This window comes from Camellia sinensis, chromosome 10 (assembly GCF_055761805.1).
Source record: "Camellia sinensis isolate YWXY chromosome 10, ASM5576180v1, whole genome shotgun sequence".
In the NCBI taxonomy this organism is placed as follows: domain Eukaryota; kingdom Viridiplantae; phylum Streptophyta; class Magnoliopsida; order Ericales; family Theaceae; genus Camellia; species Camellia sinensis.
The window spans coordinates 165842857-165864778 of NC_138970.1; the positions used below are offsets into that span (position 1 = coordinate 165842857).

Here is a 21922-nt window from a genome sequence, read left to right on the forward strand (position 1 = left end):
CGATAGGGCATTGATGGCAGAAGCCACTTTGGTAGCGAAGAAACAAACTCCAGCCCCGATCACTAAATGAAAAAGGGAAAAGATCTGGATTTAATTTCAAGAAGGGTCGTTCATTTACTATAAACAAGAAACAAGATACAAGATCCTATAGCAGCTCAAGTCAAAGCAGTGGGTTTGTACCTGTTTGTACTCAATGTGGGAGGAGACATAGAGGAGTTTGCCATCGAGTGTCTGGTGCCTATTTCCGGTGCAGCAAAACTAGCCACATGATAAGAGATTGTCTAATCAGGTCAGAGAATGCCAACCGTCCTGTAGCAAGTTCAGCAAGATCTGCTTCTGGATCAAGACCAAATGTTTGAACTAATACGGGAAAGGAACCTTTGAGGCAAGCCAGGTGTTCGCATTTGTACCAAGGGATGTGTAGAACACCGAGACAGTGGTGTCAGGTATGCTTTCAATTTGTGCTCAAAATGCCTATATTCTGATTGATTCATGGTTTACACATTCATTTGTCTCGCATGCTTTTTCACGAAAACTAAAGAGACCACTGGCACCTATGAATTACTTATTAGCTATATCTTCACCTGCTGGGGGGTCCATGACTTGTGCTTATGTGTATCATGCATGTGAGATTGTTATTGGAGATATGCTTTTGTATGTTGACTTATTGCCTTTGAATCTTGATCATTTTAATGAAATTTTGGGAATGGATTGGTTAACAAAATATCATGCCTCCATTGATTGTGTAACAAAACAAGTTGTGTTTCGTCTACCTGTGTAGCTTGACTTTTTCGTGCCCTCTTTCGGAGAGCTCAAATTGGTCCTACAGTTTGGACTCTTGTAACGGTTCTGAATCTAATCTCATAAAGTGCAATGTGAAACTGATAAACACCAAAGAGTCCAATCCGAAAAATCATTTCGGAAAATCAATTTTGGAATCAAATAATGCCAAAATTGGATTGCTTTGTCAGATTACAGAGTTGCCACCTAAGTATTTTATTTTGGAAAAATTTAGGAAACCCTGACTCATGCCAAAGGCCACGTGTCCGTCATCACCAAAGTTGTCTCGGCTCGAGAACTTGGATACGAGAGGGGAAGGTCCTAAAATGAGCACCCCTGCTCGCCCGATCAAAGATTGGCCTCTACTAATCATGATATGTTGTTTTATAAACCTCATGTGTTCTTGTTCCAGTTATTAGCTAACTTTACTATATAACACACAAACAAATATAGACTAGTCGCAAAACTTAGAACGAATTCAACTCTTGTTTGTTTTCGAAAATGGTTTGAATTTGCCACCCTCAAGTGGGCTTAGAAAATGCGGATTTGCTACCTCAAGTGGGCTTAAAACGTGATTTGTTACTTCACAAAGTGGGCTTAAAACACACATTTGATGAATTGTTCCAATCCAAGCAACAAAGTCTTCATCCACAAGCATTCATGCAGTTTAGCAAGTAAGCACATAGCCTCATGACAAGCATGTTAAACATGATAATATGGCTATCACACTCATGCAAGTATTCTAAAGCATAAAACTCACCGAGTACTCCAGACCAAAACAAAAACTAGTTAGAAAGATGCCTAATCCTAACTATGTTAAATGACTAATGCAACATATGCGATAATGTAATTAATAGGCTCAGCTACTAATCATGGTATTTGCAATAATTTGATAACATGCTGTGAAACATGTATTCAAAGAAGTATTGAAATGCCAATGCAGTTTGAATGATGTGCCGAGTCCCGCTGCATGCAATACAAATGAATGATGCAAACATGTAAGCATAAGGTATGTTAATTGAAAATGATCCCTAATCTAACCATCGAAAGCAATTAAATAAAAGGGAGAAAGATGTGGGGTTGGAAGACATGCACACATGTACGCACGCTTATTACAACATTACGCCCTCGCGAAGGACGGTTTGAATGAATAAAGGCTACCTAACTAGCTACGCTAATTAATCTAAGCTATTACAACACAATTAATTAACTAACTTAGCTAATTAAAATGTTGCAAACCGAATTAATTAATTAAACACTTAACTAATTAATTACAAAACGACTAGGCTAATGAACTAATTAGCTAGACAATTTAAATGAACGGCTTCGAGAAACGAGGGATGCATGCATGCTCGGTTTTCTTCCTCCCGAAAATCTATCGCCTTGCCTTTGGATGCCTCTGTTTGCACTTGTTTGATCTCTGAAAATTGTGTCAACTCCCAAAATGCCTTTGCTCTAACTCAGGAACACACTGGTGCAAAATTCATCTCTGGCCAGTTGACTACCAATGGTGGCCGGTCGGCCACTGCTTTCCTGGACTTCCCTTTGTACTGCAACAGAGAGAAAACAGAGACAAAACAGTGTATTCCAAGGAATATATGTGTACTATTACCCTCCTTATCATTACACAAAGTCAAAAGAGTGTAATTCTTGGCTCCAAAACCACCAACCAAGCATCCTCAATGCATGATGGCCAAAGAACCAAGAAGTACAACTTCATTGTATGTCAAAAACAAGACTCAAAACCATCGCCTTATCATGTGTGATCAAAGGCAATGGAGACTAAGGAGATTGGCTCATTTCATCACTTTGAGTATGAAATGCTCCAATCTTCCTTGTGTTCAATATAACGTTCGATTGAACACATGCAATGCAACACAACATCCTTATCTTGCTCAAGTTTTACTTGCCACATTTTATTTACTCATTTTAATTACCGATCCATTCTTTAACCGGTTAAGTCCAAGGTGAAAGTCCTCTAATGGAAAGAGAGCTTAAGCCACAAGTACCTTGACCATGAAAGAAGCCTCATACTGTTGGTAATAAACTCCCGAAGGAATTAAACTATTAGGCATGAGGGTCTCAATTCCACACTCAAGCCAACAAGAGGCTCAAAGCCACTTTCAAAACAAAAGGAAGAGTGAAGAATAAAGGGAGATTACAGAGATTTCAGTGTTGAAATGGAGTGCAACATAGCACTAAATCATGCAAGCAACTTATGCAATACATACTAAAAGGCCTAACTCACTAAGCTTGTGAAAGAGATTGCATTACAACCATACAATACAAGTCTCAAAGAACCAAACTAACTCAAAATAGAGTTAAAACTAGTCAAAACAATAGCTAAAACATGCTGAGATTGAGGTACAAAATGCTAGAAAAACAAGCTCATGTGTTAGCTTTCAAACAAGACTCAAAACACAACTCTCAAAAGCAATGAAAGAGTGAAAAAAAAATGAGCATGTGACAGAGCTATATACACTAAAATTACATGTTAAAAGACACTATAACATGTAATCATTCCAAGCAAAACATGTTTAAAGGCCTAAAATGCCAAGCTAATGAAGCCATTTGCACTACAACTATGCAAAACAAGGCTCACATGACCAAAGCAGCCCAAAATAGAGCTAAATCATGTCAAATCAGTGGCAAACACATGCTGGAAATAAGCTAAGTTAAGCCATAAAACATGCTACCATGTGATGCTAACTAGGCATGGAAGTGAGACACAAAGAGGGGAGGCTAACCTCTCCATTTTTGGACTTCAAAATATGCTTTTTACCACTGAAATAACTCTGTTTTTCAATGGTTAAAAGGGCCAAAAGGTTTGATTTAAATGTGATAGAAAATGGCACAAAATGCTTCACAAGCAAAGAGACCAAAAGGGAAAAACAACCCCCTAGCTCACAAAGACTTAAACTACTATTTTTATACCTCAAAAACAACCTTAAAGTAGTTGAAAAAGATGGTAAATCAAGTACATACAATAAGCTTAAACAAGATAGATTTAGTACCTTTGAAGCAAAGAGCACTTCAGCCACAAATTCAAGCTCAAAACCTCTTTCAAGACTTAAATAAAGCTCCAAGGAACCTCAACACCAAAAGGGTGGTGTTTGGTTAAGAGCATATGTGCAAAAGTGTAAAGGAAACCAACTACAAGGTACAAAATAAGAAGAGAGCGAGAGAGAGAGAGAGAGAGAGAAAGAATTTTGCTCCAAATTATCTAACCCTCCAAAATGGGGGAGAGACCCCCCCTATATATAGAAAAACAAGCTTAGAGCTTGTATTCATCCCTCCATACACGTGTATGGAGATGGCCTTCAGTGAGCAACAACTGGCACAACTGGCAAACAAATATCTGAAAAAGAAGAAAAATGGCCATCGGCCATCACCAGTGGCCGACCGGCCACCACTGATGGCCGACAGGCACAAGTCATGGCCGATGGACTGTGGGGATGGCCGACAGGCCACCCTTTCCTCCAGATTTGAAACAACAAGCTCTTAGTCTATAACCAAGCACAAAATAGACAAGTTGAGAGGCTCGAAGACAAGGCACTCCGCCAAGAACTTCAGCCACTCAAAACGAACACGAGCGTACAAGATCATCGAGTGTTCAAACGATGACGTCCAAATCTTGAAGACGGTCAAAAATGGGATGTCTACTACCTAGATTGTCCGAATTTATATTTATTGGAATTGGTGTAGTACCTCCCCCATATTTGATTTCATCCATGAAAGCTAGAAAATTATTGAGAAAAGATTGTAGGGGCTACCTGTGTAGTGTGTTGACTGAGTCTTCAGATAGTGCCAGTATGGAAACTATTCTTATGGTTTGTGACTTTCCTGATATGTTTCCTAATGACTTACCAAGGATTTTAATTGATAAGGAAATTGAGTTTACAATTGATGTAGTACTTAGAACGCAACCTATTTTCAAAACGCCATATAGAATGTCAATTTCTCAACTGAAAGAGTTGAAAGCTCAGCTCCAAAAACTCTTAGACAAGAAACTCATTCGCCCGAGCACTTCACCTTGGGGTGCTCCAGTTGTATTTGTTAAAAAGAAAGATGGGTCCTTATGATTGTGTATAGATTACAGAGAACTGAACAAAGTGACTGTGAAGAATAAATACCCATTACCTCGAATAGATGATCTATTTAACCAACTTCAGGGGGCACAAGTGTTCTCCAAGATAGACCTTAGATCCGGGTATCACCAGTTAAAGGTTAAGGTAGAAGACAGAGAAAACTGCATTCAAAACTAGATACGGGCACTATGAATTTTTAGTCACGCCGTTTGGGGTAACAAATGCACCTAAAGCCTTTATGGACCTTATGAACAGAGTGTTTAAATCATATCTAGATGAATTTTTTGTTGTGTTTATAGATGATATTTTGATATACTCCAAAAGCAAGGAAGAACATGGGAACCATTTGAGAACCACTTTGTAGATCCTAAGAGAAAAGAATTTGTATGCGAAATTTTCTAAATGTGAATTCTAGCTTGACAATGTGACGTTTCTGGGGCATGTGATCAATAGGGATGGTATTTCAGTGGACCCACAAAAAATTAAAACTATAGTGGACTAGCCTAAACCGACAATGTGTCAGAAGTTAGGAGTTTTCTGGAACTTGCAAGTTACTACAGAAGTTTTGTAAAAGACTTTTCAAAACTTGCTATGCCATTGACTCAGTTAATCTAGAAAAATGTGTCATTTGATTGGAATGATCAAAAAAAGTTTGCCTTCCAAAAATTGAAAACCAGATTAGTAACTGCACCGATTTTGGTTTTGCCTAATGGTATTGATGGATTTCAGATTTACAGTGATGTATCTTACAAAGGTTTGGGTTGTGTACTAATGCAAACTGGAAAGGTAATTGCTTACGCATTTCAGCAACTCCGTCCTCATGAAAAAAACTACCGAACTCATGATCTTGACTAGTAGCCTTGGTGTTTGCTTTGAAAATTTGGCGACACTATCTGTATGGTGTGACTTGTGAAGTGTATACGGACCATAAAAGCCTCAAATATTTCTTCACCCAAAAAGAACTGAACATGAGACAGAGAAGATGGCTAGAGTTGATCAAAGACTATGACTTGCAAATTTTATGCCATCCAGGGAAGGCAAATACCGTTGCAGATGCATTGAGTTGAAAATCTATTGGGAATTTGTCATGTTTACTCACCGGTCAGAAAGAGTTATTATGTAACTTGAAATAGAGTGAGATTGAGGTGGTATTGCAAGAACAAGGCAATGTCTTAGCCGCCATTTCTGCTTAACCTACAATCATTGAAGAAATTAGAGAGACTCAGTTGCAAGATGAATTCTTGAAAAAGATCGTGGAAGAAATTGACTCCAAACCAAGGCCCAGGTTTGTACTTGAGAATAATGTGTTGAAATTTCAAGATCACCTTTGTGTACCAGATTGTTGTGACTTGAGAAAATGCCTTATGGCTAAAGCTCATAATTCTAAATTTGCTATGCATTCAGGAAACACAAAGATGTACCATGACTTGAAACAGAATTTCTGGTGGCTGGGGAATGAAAAAGTGTATTGCAGATTTCGTGGCTAGATGTTTGCATTGCCAACAAGTTAAAGCCGAACATCAATGACCCGCTGGTTTACTACAGTCGCTTCTAATACCCGGATGGAAGTGGAAACACGTCTCGATGGACTTTATCGTTGGATTTCCCCGCTCCTTTTGAGGTATGGATTCTATTTGGGTCATTGTTGATCGTTTAACTAAGTCTGCCCATTTTCTGCTTGTTAAAACTATTTATAATGCGGACAAGCTAGCTAACATATATGTGAATGAAATTGTGAGATTACATAGTGTACTAGTATCTATTGTATCTTACAGTGATTTGAAGTTTACATCAAGATTTTGGTAGAGTTTGCAACAGGCTTTAGAAACCAAATTATGATTGAGCAGTGCCTACCATCCACAGACAGATGGTCAATTCGAAAGAACCAATCAGACTTTGGAAGATATGCTGCGGATGTGTGTGTTAGACTTCCAAGGGAATTAAGAGACTTATCTTCCTTTAACTGAATTTGTATATAATAACAGCTATCATTCAAGCATTGGAATGGCTCCTTATGAAGCTTTGTATGAAAGAAAATGTCGATCTCCTATCTGTTGGGCTGAAGTAGGTGATTGACCATTGTTGGGCCTAGACCTTGTGTAAGAAACAACTGAAAAAGTGAAGCTGATTTAACAACGTCTGAAAATTGCACAGAGCCGCCAAAAGAGTTATGCTGATGTCCGAAGAAGAGACAAAGAATATGAAGTCAAGGATCATGTGTTCATAAAAATAACTCCCATGAAAGGGCAAACATGGTTTGGGGTAAAAGGCAAGTTGGCACCGAGATACATTGGGTCATATGAAATCTTTGAAAGGATCAATTTGGTAACATACCGAGTAGCCTTACCTCCGGTGATGGAAAACATGCACAACGTTTTTCATGCCTTAATCTTACGGGATTACTTACGAGATCCGCACCATGTTATTAAGCCGACACATGTGCTTCTGAAGGATGATTATATGTACGAAGAAAGACCTGTTCAGATTGTGAATCGCCAGATTAAAAGATTGAGGAATAAAAAAATACCGTTGGTGAAAGTTGATTAGCAAAACCATGGACGAACGTATGCTACATGGGAAACGAACGAAGATATGATGAAGAGATATCCAAATTTGTTTCCGTTAGACCCGTTATTCTTCCAAAATGAAGGTAACTTGAGTTTGGAGGACTAAACTCTTTAAGCGGAGAGACTATAACAACCCTGACCCATAATTAACATTAATCCATGCTTTAATTCTTGAGATCAAAACCTGAATTAAATTGCATGTGTGTTGCCTTATTTGTGTTGTCTTATCTATTTAACATAGAATGATCTGTTCCGCAAATTGAAGACCTTATCGGCATCCGATTAAAAAATTGACTTGATTTATGTGTTAATTAGAATTTTTAGAATTTTGTGGTAGGTTTAATTGAAATTTGATTCGGAACGAAATAATTAGAATGATTAATGCTCAGTTAAGCCCAAATTAATGAATTTGTTAGTCAAGCCTATATAAGGCCATCTCATTGACTCCTAGACACTTTTACATTTCCATTTTCTCTTGCTTGATCATCAAAACGTGAGAAAGGGAGAAAGAAGAGAATTTGAGCTCAAATTATAGGGATTTCTAGAGAACTTCTGAATTTGGACTTAGGAACTCAAGGACCAAACTTCTAGCTCTCATCTTGACAAGTTTAGGTAAGAATCCAACCCTTTGATTGAGAAACTATGAAGTGTAAGACATAAACTCTAGAGAATTGAGTTGATTAATGTAAGAATTGAATTAGAAATGTAGAGTATTGAGCCATACCATGCATTCATGCATATTTTCTCATATTTTGAGTTTAATTCCCAAGAATTTCCCCATGCATGTCTTGAATTCACCTTAATTTTGGGAAATCATCAAGTTTCATGTTGTTTTGTAGCATTTGATCATGTTTTGAGAAGCTTAAGTTCAAAGAAATTCATGCATGTCATGTTCATGGAACATTCATAAATTTTAAGTTAAAGTTTTGCACAATTGGCAAGCTATTGGGCCATGATTCCTTGAGATGATCCCTAATTCATGATGTTTTATGAGTTTTTAAGTGTTTCCTCAAGTTTTGGCCCAAAAAATCAAGTTTTGATGCTTTAAGATCGAGTTTTGGACTTTGGAAGCAAATCTGGAAATTCCAGAATTTACACCCTCCGCTCGAGTGAAGTATTTTACGCTCAAGCGATCACCTTTGTTTTTGCACCTTCGCTCAAGCAACTAGAAGTCCGCTCGAGCATGATATGTATGCTCCCAGAAGTTTATGTGTTTTTGCAGATCGCTCGAGCAACAAAAGTCACGCTCGAGCGAAGGTCTGAGTCTCACGCTCAAGCGAGGATCGAGTGTCCGTCAACCGTGAAAATCAAACAACCAGTACTTTTTCAAAGTTTGTAGACCACTCGAGCGAAGGAAGTTGCGCTCGAGCTTACCCTCACATTTTGTATGTCTGCTTGAGCGAGGAAAGCCACGCTCCAACGTGGACCCTATTTTCAGTAAGTTTTGAAAAATATTTTTAAGTACATTTTTGCATCCTTATTCCATCCTAGGCATCCATACACTACAACAAAGCAGACTTTTTACGACACCACATCAATGGCATACAATAAATGCACGCTGTAATTTCTCACTTTTACGACTTGCTTTTTTTGCACGTCGTAAATACTTTTCCAACCACGGCGTGTCTATTGTGTAGGCCGTGAATGGTAATAACGATAATTTTTTTACGACTTGCAATGTACGCCGTAAATAATAAAATTTTCTACGACGTGTATATGACGTGCCGTTAATATATTACTTATACAGGACGCACATACGCCAGTCGTGAAAAGTGAATATTTTTCACGACACACATAATGCCTGTCGTTAAAAGTATTGTATTTTTTACGACGCACAATTTATGTCGTAAATGATATGACAAAAAAAAAAAAAAAAAAAAAAGAAAAGAAAAGAGAAGAGAGGCGGCAAAACAAAATAATTTAGCGCCAACTACAAAAATATATTAAAAAATAAAAAGTTGATCAAAATACAAAGGTGAAAAATTGTAATAGTTGCTATTAAGCAAACAAGAGAGGGGGAAGAGAGAGGGTTAGAAAGGTAGACTAGGCAACTTCTCTTCTAACTTGAACGATGCTCTCTCTTCGGTGGCAAGACTAGTTCGGCGGCGGCGACGACGATCGATGGTTCAAAGGGGAAGGGTTTCATTCTTCTCTTCGCTTCGATCTGGAAAAAATCTCAGTTCGATTCTTGAGGTATGTTCGGATTGACTCAATTTGTACGATTATTTGTTGTTCCCTTCATCTCTCTCTCTCTCTCTCTCTCTCTCTCTCTTATGGTTCTGCGATAGCGGAGGGGCTGGGAAGGGGTAGGTAGATCGTCGGATTTTAGAGGATAGGCGAGGGGATTACTGAGTTTGGTCCTGGAGGGAGGGATTTCTGTATCAATGTGCAGATACAGAAATGATATATACTGATATATATATATATATATATTTTCAATAATGTCTATTGGAAATGTTTCTATTTTTAAATCAAGATGCAAATGATGGGAACGTGAATGGACATGATTTTTGCACAGAGTCTTGCCTGGCCTCTGAGACCGACCATTTACTTGTAGATACTATGTTGAGTAACAAGGAGGGAGAGTCTTCTCTTTCAGAATCCAAGTGGTTAGAACATGATGAATCTTTGGCTGTTTGGGTCAAGGTATATATTAATGTTGTTGCTTTGACTTCTATCTCGTTCTCTTTTATTGTATCATTAGTATAGTGCACATATGCAAGTTTGATAGTTCTGGGGTGCTGTTTCTCAATGTGGTTGCCTTGTTGATTGAGGTTTGATTGTACAGATTAGTATGATGGCTGGTGAAGTAGAAATTAAAACTCCACCTGACTCTGGCATATGCTGCATTTAGATGGTCTGAAAACTGGCTAGTTGCCAGAAAATCAGATCAACTCTCGTGTGCATCACCATGTTCTTTGACACCATATTTTATTTCATTTTATGCTTATTTTTCTTGTACACAGTACTGCTTTAAGCTTTTGCATCTAATTTTACATGGTATAACTTATGGATATAATGCTGATTTTGTTTTTGTGTTTATATCTCTCTGTTTTACCAAGGATAGTGTAGAGGGAAGTGGCAAGCAACAATCAAATGTGCAAGGGCAGACTGGCCATTGTCGACAGTGAAAGCAAAACCAACTCATGACAGGAAAAAAGTATCTTGTGATATTTTTTCCACGCAAAAGAAATTACTCTTGGGCAGATGTGCTACTTGTCCGCCCAATTAATGAATTTCCAGAGCCCATTGCATATAGGACACAAAGTTGGAATGAAAATGGTGAAAGATTTGACTCTTGCCCTGTTAGCATGCTAAATATTATTGACCAATTACATACCAAGGTGCTCGTTGCTTGTTGCACATTTTTTGATTTATTCTTTTTTCCTGTTCATCTAATTTTGAATCTTACTTTCATGTCCATTCTTAATTGAGATCCTTCAAACTTATTTAGGCTCTGTCAGAGACTGCTCACAGCGTGATGGTTTGGAAGGAATTTGCAATGGAGGCTTCTCGCTGCAAGGGTTATTCTGATCTTGGAAGGATGCTTCTGAAACTTCATAATGTAACTCCCTTTCTATAGCTAAATGACAGAGAAGTAGAAGTACAAAGATGTGTTATTTGTCTGCTTCACATTCCATTTGTTTTTCCAAATTGATAAGATTGATAGGTTATTTTGGAGTCCATCGTCTTTATTTGATTCATTTTTATCACTGGAATATTATAAGGTGTTAAAAGATCATACATAAGGCGTGATATTGTGGAGGAATTTTTATCACTGGAATCTTTATTTGATTTCTTATGTAATATTTTGCAGAGGATGGACTTTGGTGAGAGGTGGAGGTGGAGGTGGATTTGATTTTGCATCTCTAAGGTAGTGAATGGGTTGGTAAGAGGCTTTTTCGAGAGCTCTAGATGGCAAAGGCTTTTCACTTTTGTTAATTATGGAAGCTTTGAGTCAGGGCCGGTTTCGTCGGAGCCTAAGGTGAATTTCGAAAATGGAGGCCTTTTATATTGAAAAAAAATTATGAATAAAATGATAAGTTACAATTTTTTTATTTGTTTGTAACCATAAAAAAATTTACTTACACATATAATCATTAAAATTATAAATAAAACAATTTAATAAAACAAAATTAGAACAAAAAAATTAGGAAAAAATTATTCAATTAAAATTGATAAACACCTAGGTAAAAAAATTTGAGCAAAAAATTATTTATTCCACTAAAATCTAATAGATAAAGAAGGTAAAAATAAAAAATAAAAAAAATAGGGCCCATATATTGTATGTATTATTTTTCTTGAGCCCAAACACTTTTTTTTAATATATATTTTCGTTTTAATAAATATGGACCAAATTACACTTATAAATAAATATGGAGTAAATTATACATGGACCCAAAAAAATATTTTGAGGCCCTTTAAATTGATCCTAAAACCAAAAAAAAAAAAACATTGAATCTATAATATTTTACCAAATTTAGGGGCCCTATTGTTTTTTATTTATTTATTTATATATTTTCATTTTAATAAATATGGGCCAAACACATTTATAAATAAATATGGGCTAAATTATACATGGGCCCAATAAAACATTTGGGGCCCTTTAAATTGATCTTAAAACCAAAAAAAAAAAGATTGAACCTATAACAATTTTTTAAATTTGGAGCCCTATTTTTTGGCCAAAATATGGAGTCTAAGGCACAAGCCTTACCTGCCTTAAGGCAGGGCCGGCCCTGCTTTGAGTCACATGATAGATAGGGCATCTCGTGGTGGATACTTAGTGGCTTTGGGGTGGGAGTAAAGGATGGAGCAATGGTGTTTGTTTCCCATTTTCTTTTTGCAAATGACACAATGATTTTTTTGTGGAGCAAATGAGTAAGAGTTGAGATATATAGGTGGTTTTGGTTTTGTTTTATTTTGCCTTTGGTATTCACTGTTTTATTTTGCCTTTGGTATTCACTGATTTGGTGTTTATTTTGCCTTTTGTTTTATTTTGCCTTATTGGCTAGATGGTTGCATCTATATCACTCCTGCTATCTCTTGTTTGTATTTTTGACTGAACTATAGCGCTAGCTTTTGAACTTTGAGTTTTACAAAATACTTACATGTTGATTGCTGTTTCCTACTATCAATTTCCACATTATCCTTTCCAACCAGTCATTGGAATGGAATGAGGAACAAACTGAAGAACAAGGGGGAGCTGAATCACCTCCTGTTGTTGCTAATGATCCTTGTGCACAAAGTTCCGAAAAGAAAGAGGATAATCCAGTTAATGGTACTTGAAAGATTAATTTGAAAGAGAGGCTAGAGAGCAAAAGAGTGTTTCTGTATATGTGTGTTATCTATTACAAGAGAAATGAACTCTCTCTTTATAGAGAGAGGCAATGTACATTGGATGCCAATCCATTACCACCGAAAGCAGAAAGAAGCCAGCTATACAATTAGCAAGAAAGCTAGACAGCTATACAACAATTAACAAATTAACAATATTATATTAACAGCCCCCCGCAAACTCAAGGAGGGAAAGCATCTACCAAGTTGAGTTTGGAAACAAGATCAGTAAAGCGGCCAGGAGGATGAGCCTTAGTGAAGATATCAGCGGGTTGATCGACTGAAGCAATAGGAAGAAGATGAACAGTTCCACAAGTAACATGCTGGCGAATGAAATGACAATCAATCTCAATATGTTTGGTGCGATCATGAAAAACATCATTGTGAGCAATCTGAATAGCACTCCGATTGTCACAGTAGAGAGGAGTAGGAGTAGATGAAGAAACTCCCATATCAGCAAGGAGCCAGCGAAGCCAGAGAAGTTCCTGAGTAGTATCAGCAAGAGCTCGGTATTCAGCTTCGGTGCTAGAGCGGGCAGTGAGAGATTGTTTTTTGCTACGCCAAGCAAGAAGAGAATCCCCTAAGAAGAAGCAGAATCCCGTGGTGGAGCGTCGATCCATAGGATCCCCAGCCCAATCAGCATCGGAAAAGGCACGTAGGTCAAGAGAGGAAGAAGCCGAGAAGTGAAGACCATGGAACAGAGTGCCTTTGAGGTAGCGAAGGATGCGGAGTAGAGCAGTATAGTGGGGAGTGCGAGGAGCCGACATGTACTGACTGACAATGTGAACAGCATAGGCAATGTCAGGACGAGTGACTGTGAGATAGACAAGACTGCCGACGAGCTGGCGATAAAGAGTAGCATCAGAGAGAAGAGTGCCATCGAGAGGAGTGAGACGAATCTGAGGATCAATCGGAGTAGAGGCAGTTTTGCAATCAGTAAGACCAGCACGAGCCAGAAGATCGGATGCATATTTGGCCTGGGACAAATAGGAACCAGTAGAATCATGAGAGACTTCAAGGCCTAAGAAGTAGTTAAGAGTACCAAGGTCCTTCATCTCAAATTGTTGGTGGAGAAATTGTTTGAGGTGGAGAATACCAGCTGTATCATTACCAGTGATAATCATATCATCCACATACAGAAGAAGAAGAGTAGTACCATGAGCAGTAGTCCGTATAAAGAGAGCAGAGTCATAGGAACTAGAGGTGAATCCGAAGTCAAGAATGGTAGAACTGAACGTAGCAAACCAAGCACGAGGTGCTTGCTTGAGACCATAGAGAGCACGCTGTAGTTTGCAAACCTGATGAGGTTGAAAAGTGGACCCAGGTGGAGGTTGCATGTAGACCTCCTCAAGGAGATGACCATTGAGGAAAGCATTTTTGACATCCATCTGAAAGAGCCCCCAGTGGCGAGCAGTAGCAACAGCAAGTAAACTGCGAACAGATGTAAGCCGAGCAACAGGAGAGAATGTCTCCTCATAATCAATGCCATATTCTTGGTTGAAGCCCTTGGCAACAAGACGAGCTTTGTAGCGTTCAATAGAGCCATCAGAATGTGTTTTGATTTTGTAAACCCATTTGCAGCCAATTGCAGTCTTGCCAGGAGGAAGATCAACAAGATCCCAAGTATGAGCTTTATCCAAGGCATGAAGTTCATCAGTCATAGCTTGCTGCCAAAGAGGATTAGTACAAGCCTCACGATAGGAGGTAGGTTCATAAGTAGAGAAGGCAGCAGATCCAACAATATAATCACGAAGATGGATAGGAGGTTGAGTTACCCGGCGTGGCCGACCTGGAGAAGGATCGGTGGGAGGAAGAGCCGGTGGAGAAGGAGGTGTGGTTGCAAGAGGTAGACCTTCAGGGAGAGCAGGCTGGACAGGATCAGGGGTGAGCAAGGGCGTCTCGATGGAGGAGGAACCTGTATCAAAATCAGCAGAGAAAAGATCGATGGAAGGATCAGTAAATAGTGCAGTAGTGGAAAGTCCGGGTAAGTGAAAAGAGGATAACGAGGAAAACATTTGGTGTTCCCAGAAAACGACATGGCGGGAGATACGAAGACGTTTAGAGAGAGGATCCCAACAGCGGAAGCCTTTATGTTCAATGCCATACCCAAGAAAGCAACAAAGACGAGAGCGAGGTTCAAGTTTGGTGTGTTCATGGGATTGAAGTAGAACAAAGCAAGCAGAACCAAAAACCCGGAGATTGGCGTATGGAGGGGGAGTGCCATGCAGACGTTCAAAGGGAGTTTGATTATGGATGACAGGTGTAGGAGAACAGTTGATAGTGTAAACAGCAGTGAGGGCAGCTTCGCCCCAAAAGTTTTCAGGGCAGGAAGAAGAGAGAAGGAGAGCGCGAGTAGTGTCAAGAATATGCCTATGTTTCCGTTCAGCGCGGCCATTTTGCTGTGATGTGCCAGCACAGGAACGATGAGGCAATGTACCATGATGCTGAAGAAAGGAAAGGAAATCTGAATCCCGATATTCCATAGCATTGTCAGAGCGAAAAATTTTGATGGTTTTGGAGAATTGGGTGTGGACCATTTGTGCAAAACGATAATAAATGTGTTTCAATTCAGACCTATGTTTCATGAGAAAAAGCCAAGTAAATCGGGAAAAATCATCAATAAAAACAACAAAATAGCGGGATCCCCCCATAGTAGTAGTAGGTGAGGGTCCCCAAATGTCCGAATGTATAAGATCAAAAGGTGCAAGAGAAACAGAAGTACTTTTATTAAATGATAAAGCAGGTTGTTTGGCCAGTTGACAGGGTATACAATCGAAATTATCGGGAATTACATGACCCAACTGTCCACTAGAAACCAAAGACCTTAAGCGATTAACAGAAATATGCCCTAAGCGACAATGCCAAAGATGAAAGGGAGATAATGAGGAAGTAGATGTAGGAGCAGCAATTTGAGGAGAGGCAGGAACATGAAGGTGAATGAGTTCATAGAGACGTCCATGCTTACGGCCGATCCCAATAGTCTGCCCTGTCTGAGGGTCCTGTACCAAACAATCAGTAGCAGAAAATGTGACAGTTAGACCAAGTTCACATAATTGACCAATGGAAATAAGGTTTAAGGTAAGAGCAGGGATATGATAAACGTGAGGTATGGATAAAGAAGAGGTGGAAACAGTACCAACATGACGAACAGACATGAGAGAACCATCAGCAGTATGTATTGAGGGAATATGAGGAGAGGAAGATAAGGAAGAAAAAATAGTAGAACTGGAGGTCATATGATTACAACAGGCAGAGTCAAAATACCAAGAAGAGTTACCTGGAATGACAGACAAAGCAGTAGGAGGAGGTGTACCAGAGGGGGAGAGAAGCTGTTTGAGCATGGCCTCTACATCTGTTGGAGAAAAGCGAGGGGTAGATGGAGTAGGTGACTCAGAGAACCCGGCAGAGGTGGCAGTGTCAGTGTGATGAGACTGATTCCCGAAAGCAGCAGCAGCAGTGTGATGAGACTGATTGCCGGAACGGTGAAAGTTTCCCCGGGAAGAGCCACCGCGAGAGGAGTGGCTATTGGAGGATGAGCGAGAGGGATTGCGAAAACAATCCTGTTGCAGATGGCCAGGACCAAGTTTGTTGCAGTAGCGGCAGGATCTGACGGGGCAATGGACCAGGAGATGGGTTGAAGGAAGGCCCCGATTCTGACAGTAGAGGCAAGCAGTAGTCTGCTGGGGAAAGGATGGCCGGGACGGAGGAGTGGCAAGAACAGAGTCCACATGATGAGTTTGAAGAGTACCGAGACGAGTCTCTTCGGAGAGCAACTCAGAAATTGCTTGTTCAAGAGTGGGCAATGGATGGCGATGAAGCAGAGAGGCACGTACGGGCTCAAAAGATGAGGTAAGAGCCATGAGAAATTGCACCAACCTTTGCTGGTTGCGATGGATAGTAAATAAAACGGCATCTTCGGGGTCATGCCATGCTGGTTCGGAAAGAGCAAGCTGATCCCAAACAGAGTATATTTGAGAAAGGAAGTCATTAATGGACTGAGTGGATTCTTGGCGCATGCGGTGAAGTTGGTTCTGAAGTTGATATTGATGGGCAAGACCAGTAGTCTGGTATCGTTCTTTCAAAAAATCCCAGATGTCTTTCGCAGGAGTAGTTACAGAGTCAAGCTGAAAGCGGCCAAATTGAAGACTGATAGAGGTAATAGAGGTATTACGAAACCAGGTAATGATTTGGTAATTCTTACTGTCCCATTCCTCAAGTCGGTCTTCATAAGTAGCAGTATGAACAGGAGTTTCAGTAGTGGCACTGTCTTTTACTGGTTTAGCCACATCCCCGGTGACAATTCGCCAGAGCTTCTTGCCTTTGAGGAAAGAGGACATAGCTTGGGCCCACAGAACATAGTTTGAACCATTTAAAATGACGGAAATGGGATGGGAGGCATCATGACGATCCATAATACTAGTTGAGTAGGGTTAAAGTAATAGAAATAGATCCGTAGGAGCAAAATTTGGTAAAACAGAGTGTACCAGTGAGTCCGGAAGGTCGAAAATAGCAAGGAAAGGTATGCTGGACAGAGATGATGTCAGCAATGATGTCAGCGGCGCACGTTAGCAGAGTGCAGGGAGGAGCACGTTAGCAGGAAGGTAACGGCGCACGTTAGCAGAAAGCGCAGGCGCGGCGCACAGGAGCTGGTTTGGCGCACGCGGGTGCACAATAGCAAAGTGGCGCACGGTACGCGTACGGTAGCAGGCGCGGCGTATGGGAGCCGCGGATGTGTGGGCGCGTGTGGGCGCGTGGCGGAAGTGAGCGACAGGAGTTGGCGCGTGCGAGCGCGTGTGAGAGTGGTGGCGGTCGTGTTGACGCGCAGAGGCTAAGGGCGGCGCGTGTGGGCGCGTGTTGGCTTTTCTGAGAACGGGCTTGGTGCCGTTGGACTCAGGAGAAAATTTCGAACAGATTTATGCGCTCTGATACCATGAAAGATTAATTTGAAAGAGAGGCTAGAGAGCAAAAGAGTGTTTCTGTATATGTGTGTTATCTATTACAAGAGAAATGAACTCTCTCTTTATAGAGAGAGGCAATGTACATTGGATGCCAATCCATTACCACCGAAAGCAGAAAGAAGCCAGCTATACAATTAGCAAGAAAGCTAGACAGCTATACAACAATTAACAAATTAACAATATTATATTAACAGTACTGAAGAAAGTGAATGGGGCAGACTTCTGTGACTAAGGTAAGGAGTAAATTTTTGTGGCGACTTGTTCATAGTTTCATTGAGCATCACTGTTCTAGAATACATTATATGACCCGTATCACTTTAGAATCTGATGTCACATTTATAGCAAGTACAAAACATTCTCAACTATTAACCACTTAATTAACTTAGGCATTCATATATGAGAGGAATAACAAACATGCATATGCAAAATTCAAAGTTATACCTAGGGTACAGACATACCGATGGGCCCAAAAAAAAAAAAAATACAGCTATGCCACCTTAATGCAATAGCAATTGGAATGATTTGAATTGTTGATGAAAGAAAGAAAACAGGCAACATAATGCATTCTAGTGGTTTGTGATGTTCCTAATCCAACTTCTGCGAGAGTGTCCCACTGTAATTTCCTTTCTGGATATTGCTTATCATATTGAACCACAGGAGAGTACAATTACCTCATTATGTGTCTTATGTAGCAATTGCTGTACTCCCAGTCAACTGAATCACCTCCTGTTGTATGCTGCTAAATATTTGCTACGTCTTTGACAAATAAGTATGCCTTCAATATTGACTGCCCAACAAAAGAGACATTCTTCAGATTTACATGAGTTTAATACTTAGTAGGCACAGAATATACCATATATATCAAATTATGAATGTCTTCAAAAGCCGTGTATATGTGTGTTTAACCTGTGCAAATATGGTAGTTTGAGTGTAGAACTAAAATTGTATACTAAAGAAAATAATATTTTATTTATTTATGCGTTTTTATTGAGAACCCTTATGAAGATTTAAATGATTTAAAATAAAAATATATTTTAAAATGCTCAATCATGCATTCAACTCAAGTAATTAAATATGATAAAAATGAAAAGTATAGAAAGTGAAGTGAAATAAAAAATAAAAAAAAATAAAATTAATTTACCGTATGCATTTGGGTAAGATGAGAATTTAGGAATTTTTTATTATTATTTATAATTATGAAATTACCGTTAACTTGTTTACTTGAATTACACATTATTTATCAACTTTGACATCTTCATTAAATCATTCATCATACATCGATCGAATATGAAATATTAGAATGATATATCATGAATGAATTAGGCTATTATTATTGATTTGCGCTTGTTGAGTCATGTTGGTAAACAAATTGTTGGGCCAATAAGCTAAGTAGTGAGAAGTGATATTAGAGCTCTGATTGTTTAGAAAGTGAGATCATAAGTTGGTTTATGGGCAGAATTGGGTCACTAATTTAGAAATTAATTAAAAATATTGAGTTAAATTTAGCACAAGATTTGATTGGATTTTTTTTTTGATAATAAATTTAGCTCCCTGAAAGAGATGAGTATTTGTGAACTCTAAGACCTCATTTGAGAAGATAAGTTTTTGGCCAAAAAATTATTGTAAATTGTCATATTATTTTTTTAAAATATTTTTTTCATGTTTTTTGGTAAAAAAATTAGTCATTTTGGTTTAATTTCTGAAATAAATTTTTGAAAAGTAAATCAAAGAAAGTGAAAGATCAATTCCTAAACCTCTAAATCATTTTTTAATTTTGACAAGGGCCTATTTTGGTAACTGAAAAAAAAAAAAAAACTTATTGGTTTATTAGTTTATTTAAATTATATCACTTCTTCACTTTTTTTTAATATGTATTTTTTTTAAAAAAAAGTTAATAGGTTAAAAAAAAAAAAAAGAAGCTTTCTAAAATATGCTAAACTCTTTAACTTGATCATTAGAATTGCTTTGCAAACTCTCAAGTATTTCTCAAATATTCAAATGTTTTCTAACTAAATATCTATAATTATCTCGTACATAACACAGCGGTTGTGTTTAACCTGTACCCCATGGGATGCATAACACACTAATCTAAAGACCAATCTTTTATATTAATAATATTTAAAATCTGTGATTTAAATGTATATCATCACAAGTTTTATTAGTTATTAATCACACTTAAAAGATATTATCTAAATGTTATTAATCATACTTAAAAGATGCGATCTAAATATTTATTATCACACTTTGACAAAACTTAAAAAGTGTGATTAAATAACATACATCACATAAAAAAAGTGTTATCTATTTATGATTTTGTAATAATATGTGAAGTTTTCTTTGTCATGCAGACAAGAAATGCAACAGGGTTAGTTGTTCCAGCTATTGCCGCGGGTTTACATGCCTTAACACATACATTGGGCACCCTCGTTCTTGTGATAGGAACAAGTGGATTTGCTACAGGTACAGCTGCAATTGCTATAGGAACTGTTGTCGGTAGTTTTAGATAATCTCTTAATAGTTGTTGATATGTTTAGTAAGTTAGATATGTATAGTTTTTGATAGTTTAAACTTTTTGTACAGTTTAGAACTCAATGATATAATTTTTAAATGTTTGGAATGTATAGACAATTGTTGAATATTTATAATTTATAAATATAGTTTCTTTTTGATGTTTCAAGCAATATTTTGATGGTTGATTAATGTTTTGTGATACTTATTTGTAATATTTGTTAGATTGTACAAAATTGGTTAAATGGAACTTGTTGAATTTTTTTTTTTTTTAAAAAAAAAAAATTGCATGTTCTACGTCAGGCATAATAAGTCGTTGTATTACATATTTTACGGCCTGCAATCAGCGTCTTTATTTGTTTCACCAATTAACGGCGTGTAAAAGTAGGCGTAAAAAAAGTATCAACGACGTATAAAATCTCTCGTTAAATAATTTTTAACGTACTATAGCATGTCGTAGAAAAAGTAACGACGACGTACAAAATCTGTCGTTAAATAGTTTTTAACGGCGTACAAAACATATCGTTAAAAGTGAATGACTTTCCATGACTGGTCATAATATGACGTGCGCCTGCACGTCGTAGAAGGGTTTTTACGGCGTGTATTGCGTGCCGTAAAAACCTTTTTTTGTTGTAGTGTCAGGCCAAGATTAAAACATTATAATGAGGATAAAGACTAGAAACATATTAATAACAAATGAAATAAGTTATGTACAATTCGAGCGTGTGTTTCAATGTATGTATCCGTCAAGTTAAGTGCATTGCCTACTCTACTCGTCTATTTGAAGCCACTGGTTATCTGTGAGTAATAATTTTGTAAAGTTATGTTCAATTTATAAGTATTTTCTGAATGATATAAGATGATTTGTTTTTTGTTTTTTTTTTTTGAAATATTATTTTCTGTATAAATGAATGGTTGTCCAATGTTGCTGAAATTTATTCGTGGCATCATTAGCTTCAGATGACATTTGTTATCTGTTCTGTTATGTCCCAATTATGGGTCAACTGTACGTCTCATGAGCCAACTGTTATGGATCCTTCTGTATACGTCCCAATTATAGGCCAATTGTATATCTCATGAGTCAATTGTACCGTCTCCATGCACGTGAGTCAACTATATGCCTTTATGGCCGTCCCTTTATGGGTCAACTATTTCTGCTAGTGCTAATGGATGTACTACGTATGATTAACTGCAAATTCTAATTATGAGTATGATTCTGAATCTGTTTCTGTTATGAACTTTGATTTCTGAACATGATCATGAACCTATTTCTGTTTTCTGTAACAGTATGGACAGCATTCATTAAAACCTCTTTACTTTGTTATTATTCATTGGGCGCCCGCTCACTATTTATATTATGTATGTAGGTGATCAAGCGCGTGACCAGCTCAAAGTTGATGGCCTGGAATTCCATTTTGTCAAACATCCTTCGCGCCTCTCGAGGAGGTTCCGGATCATGTCAAGTCCTGTGGCCACATTTTTGTATTTCAGAATTTGGTTCTTTATTTTGACTATGGACAAGTCCTACTTGCATGTATAGTGTATGGAGTGACGTGTAATTATTGTGCCTTTTGACGTCACTCATAAATTTGTAGAAGTTTAAAATTATTTGTCCTATGTATGTCTCCACATCTCAATAGACTATGTATGTTTATATATTTGCTTCTGCAGTCCCTAATTACATGAA

General features: G+C 38.1%; 1 protein-coding gene across 7 annotated transcripts; it reads left to right on the forward strand.

Moving 5' to 3' along the window:
* The first annotated feature begins 9420 nt into the window (after window positions 1–9420).
* LOC145788711 (histone-lysine N-methyltransferase SUVR5-like) lies at window positions 9421–21850 on the forward strand. Of its 7 annotated transcripts, XR_014342860.1 has the most exons (8): window positions 9421–9628; window positions 9954–10081; window positions 10498–10779; window positions 10890–11000; window positions 12596–12713; window positions 17921–17960; window positions 20076–20187; window positions 21603–21850. XR_014342860.1 is itself a non-coding variant. In XM_082892778.1 (7 exons), exons 3-6 carry the CDS (start codon window positions 10582–10584, stop codon window positions 17953–17955), a joined length of 462 nt encoding a protein of 153 aa, XP_082748904.1. In that variant the 5' UTR covers window positions 9421–9628; window positions 9954–10081; window positions 10498–10581; the 3' UTR covers window positions 17956–17960; window positions 20076–20410. The 7 variants fall into 7 exon arrangements, 6 of the variants coding, with proteins under 6 accessions (XP_082748904.1, XP_082748905.1, XP_082748908.1 ...); XM_082892778.1 differs by lacking the exon at window positions 21603–21850 and having other exon boundaries at window positions 20076–20410; XM_082892779.1 differs by lacking the exon at window positions 21603–21850 and having other exon boundaries at window positions 10503–10779; window positions 20076–20410.
* The last annotated feature ends 72 nt before the right edge of the window (window positions 21851–21922 follow it).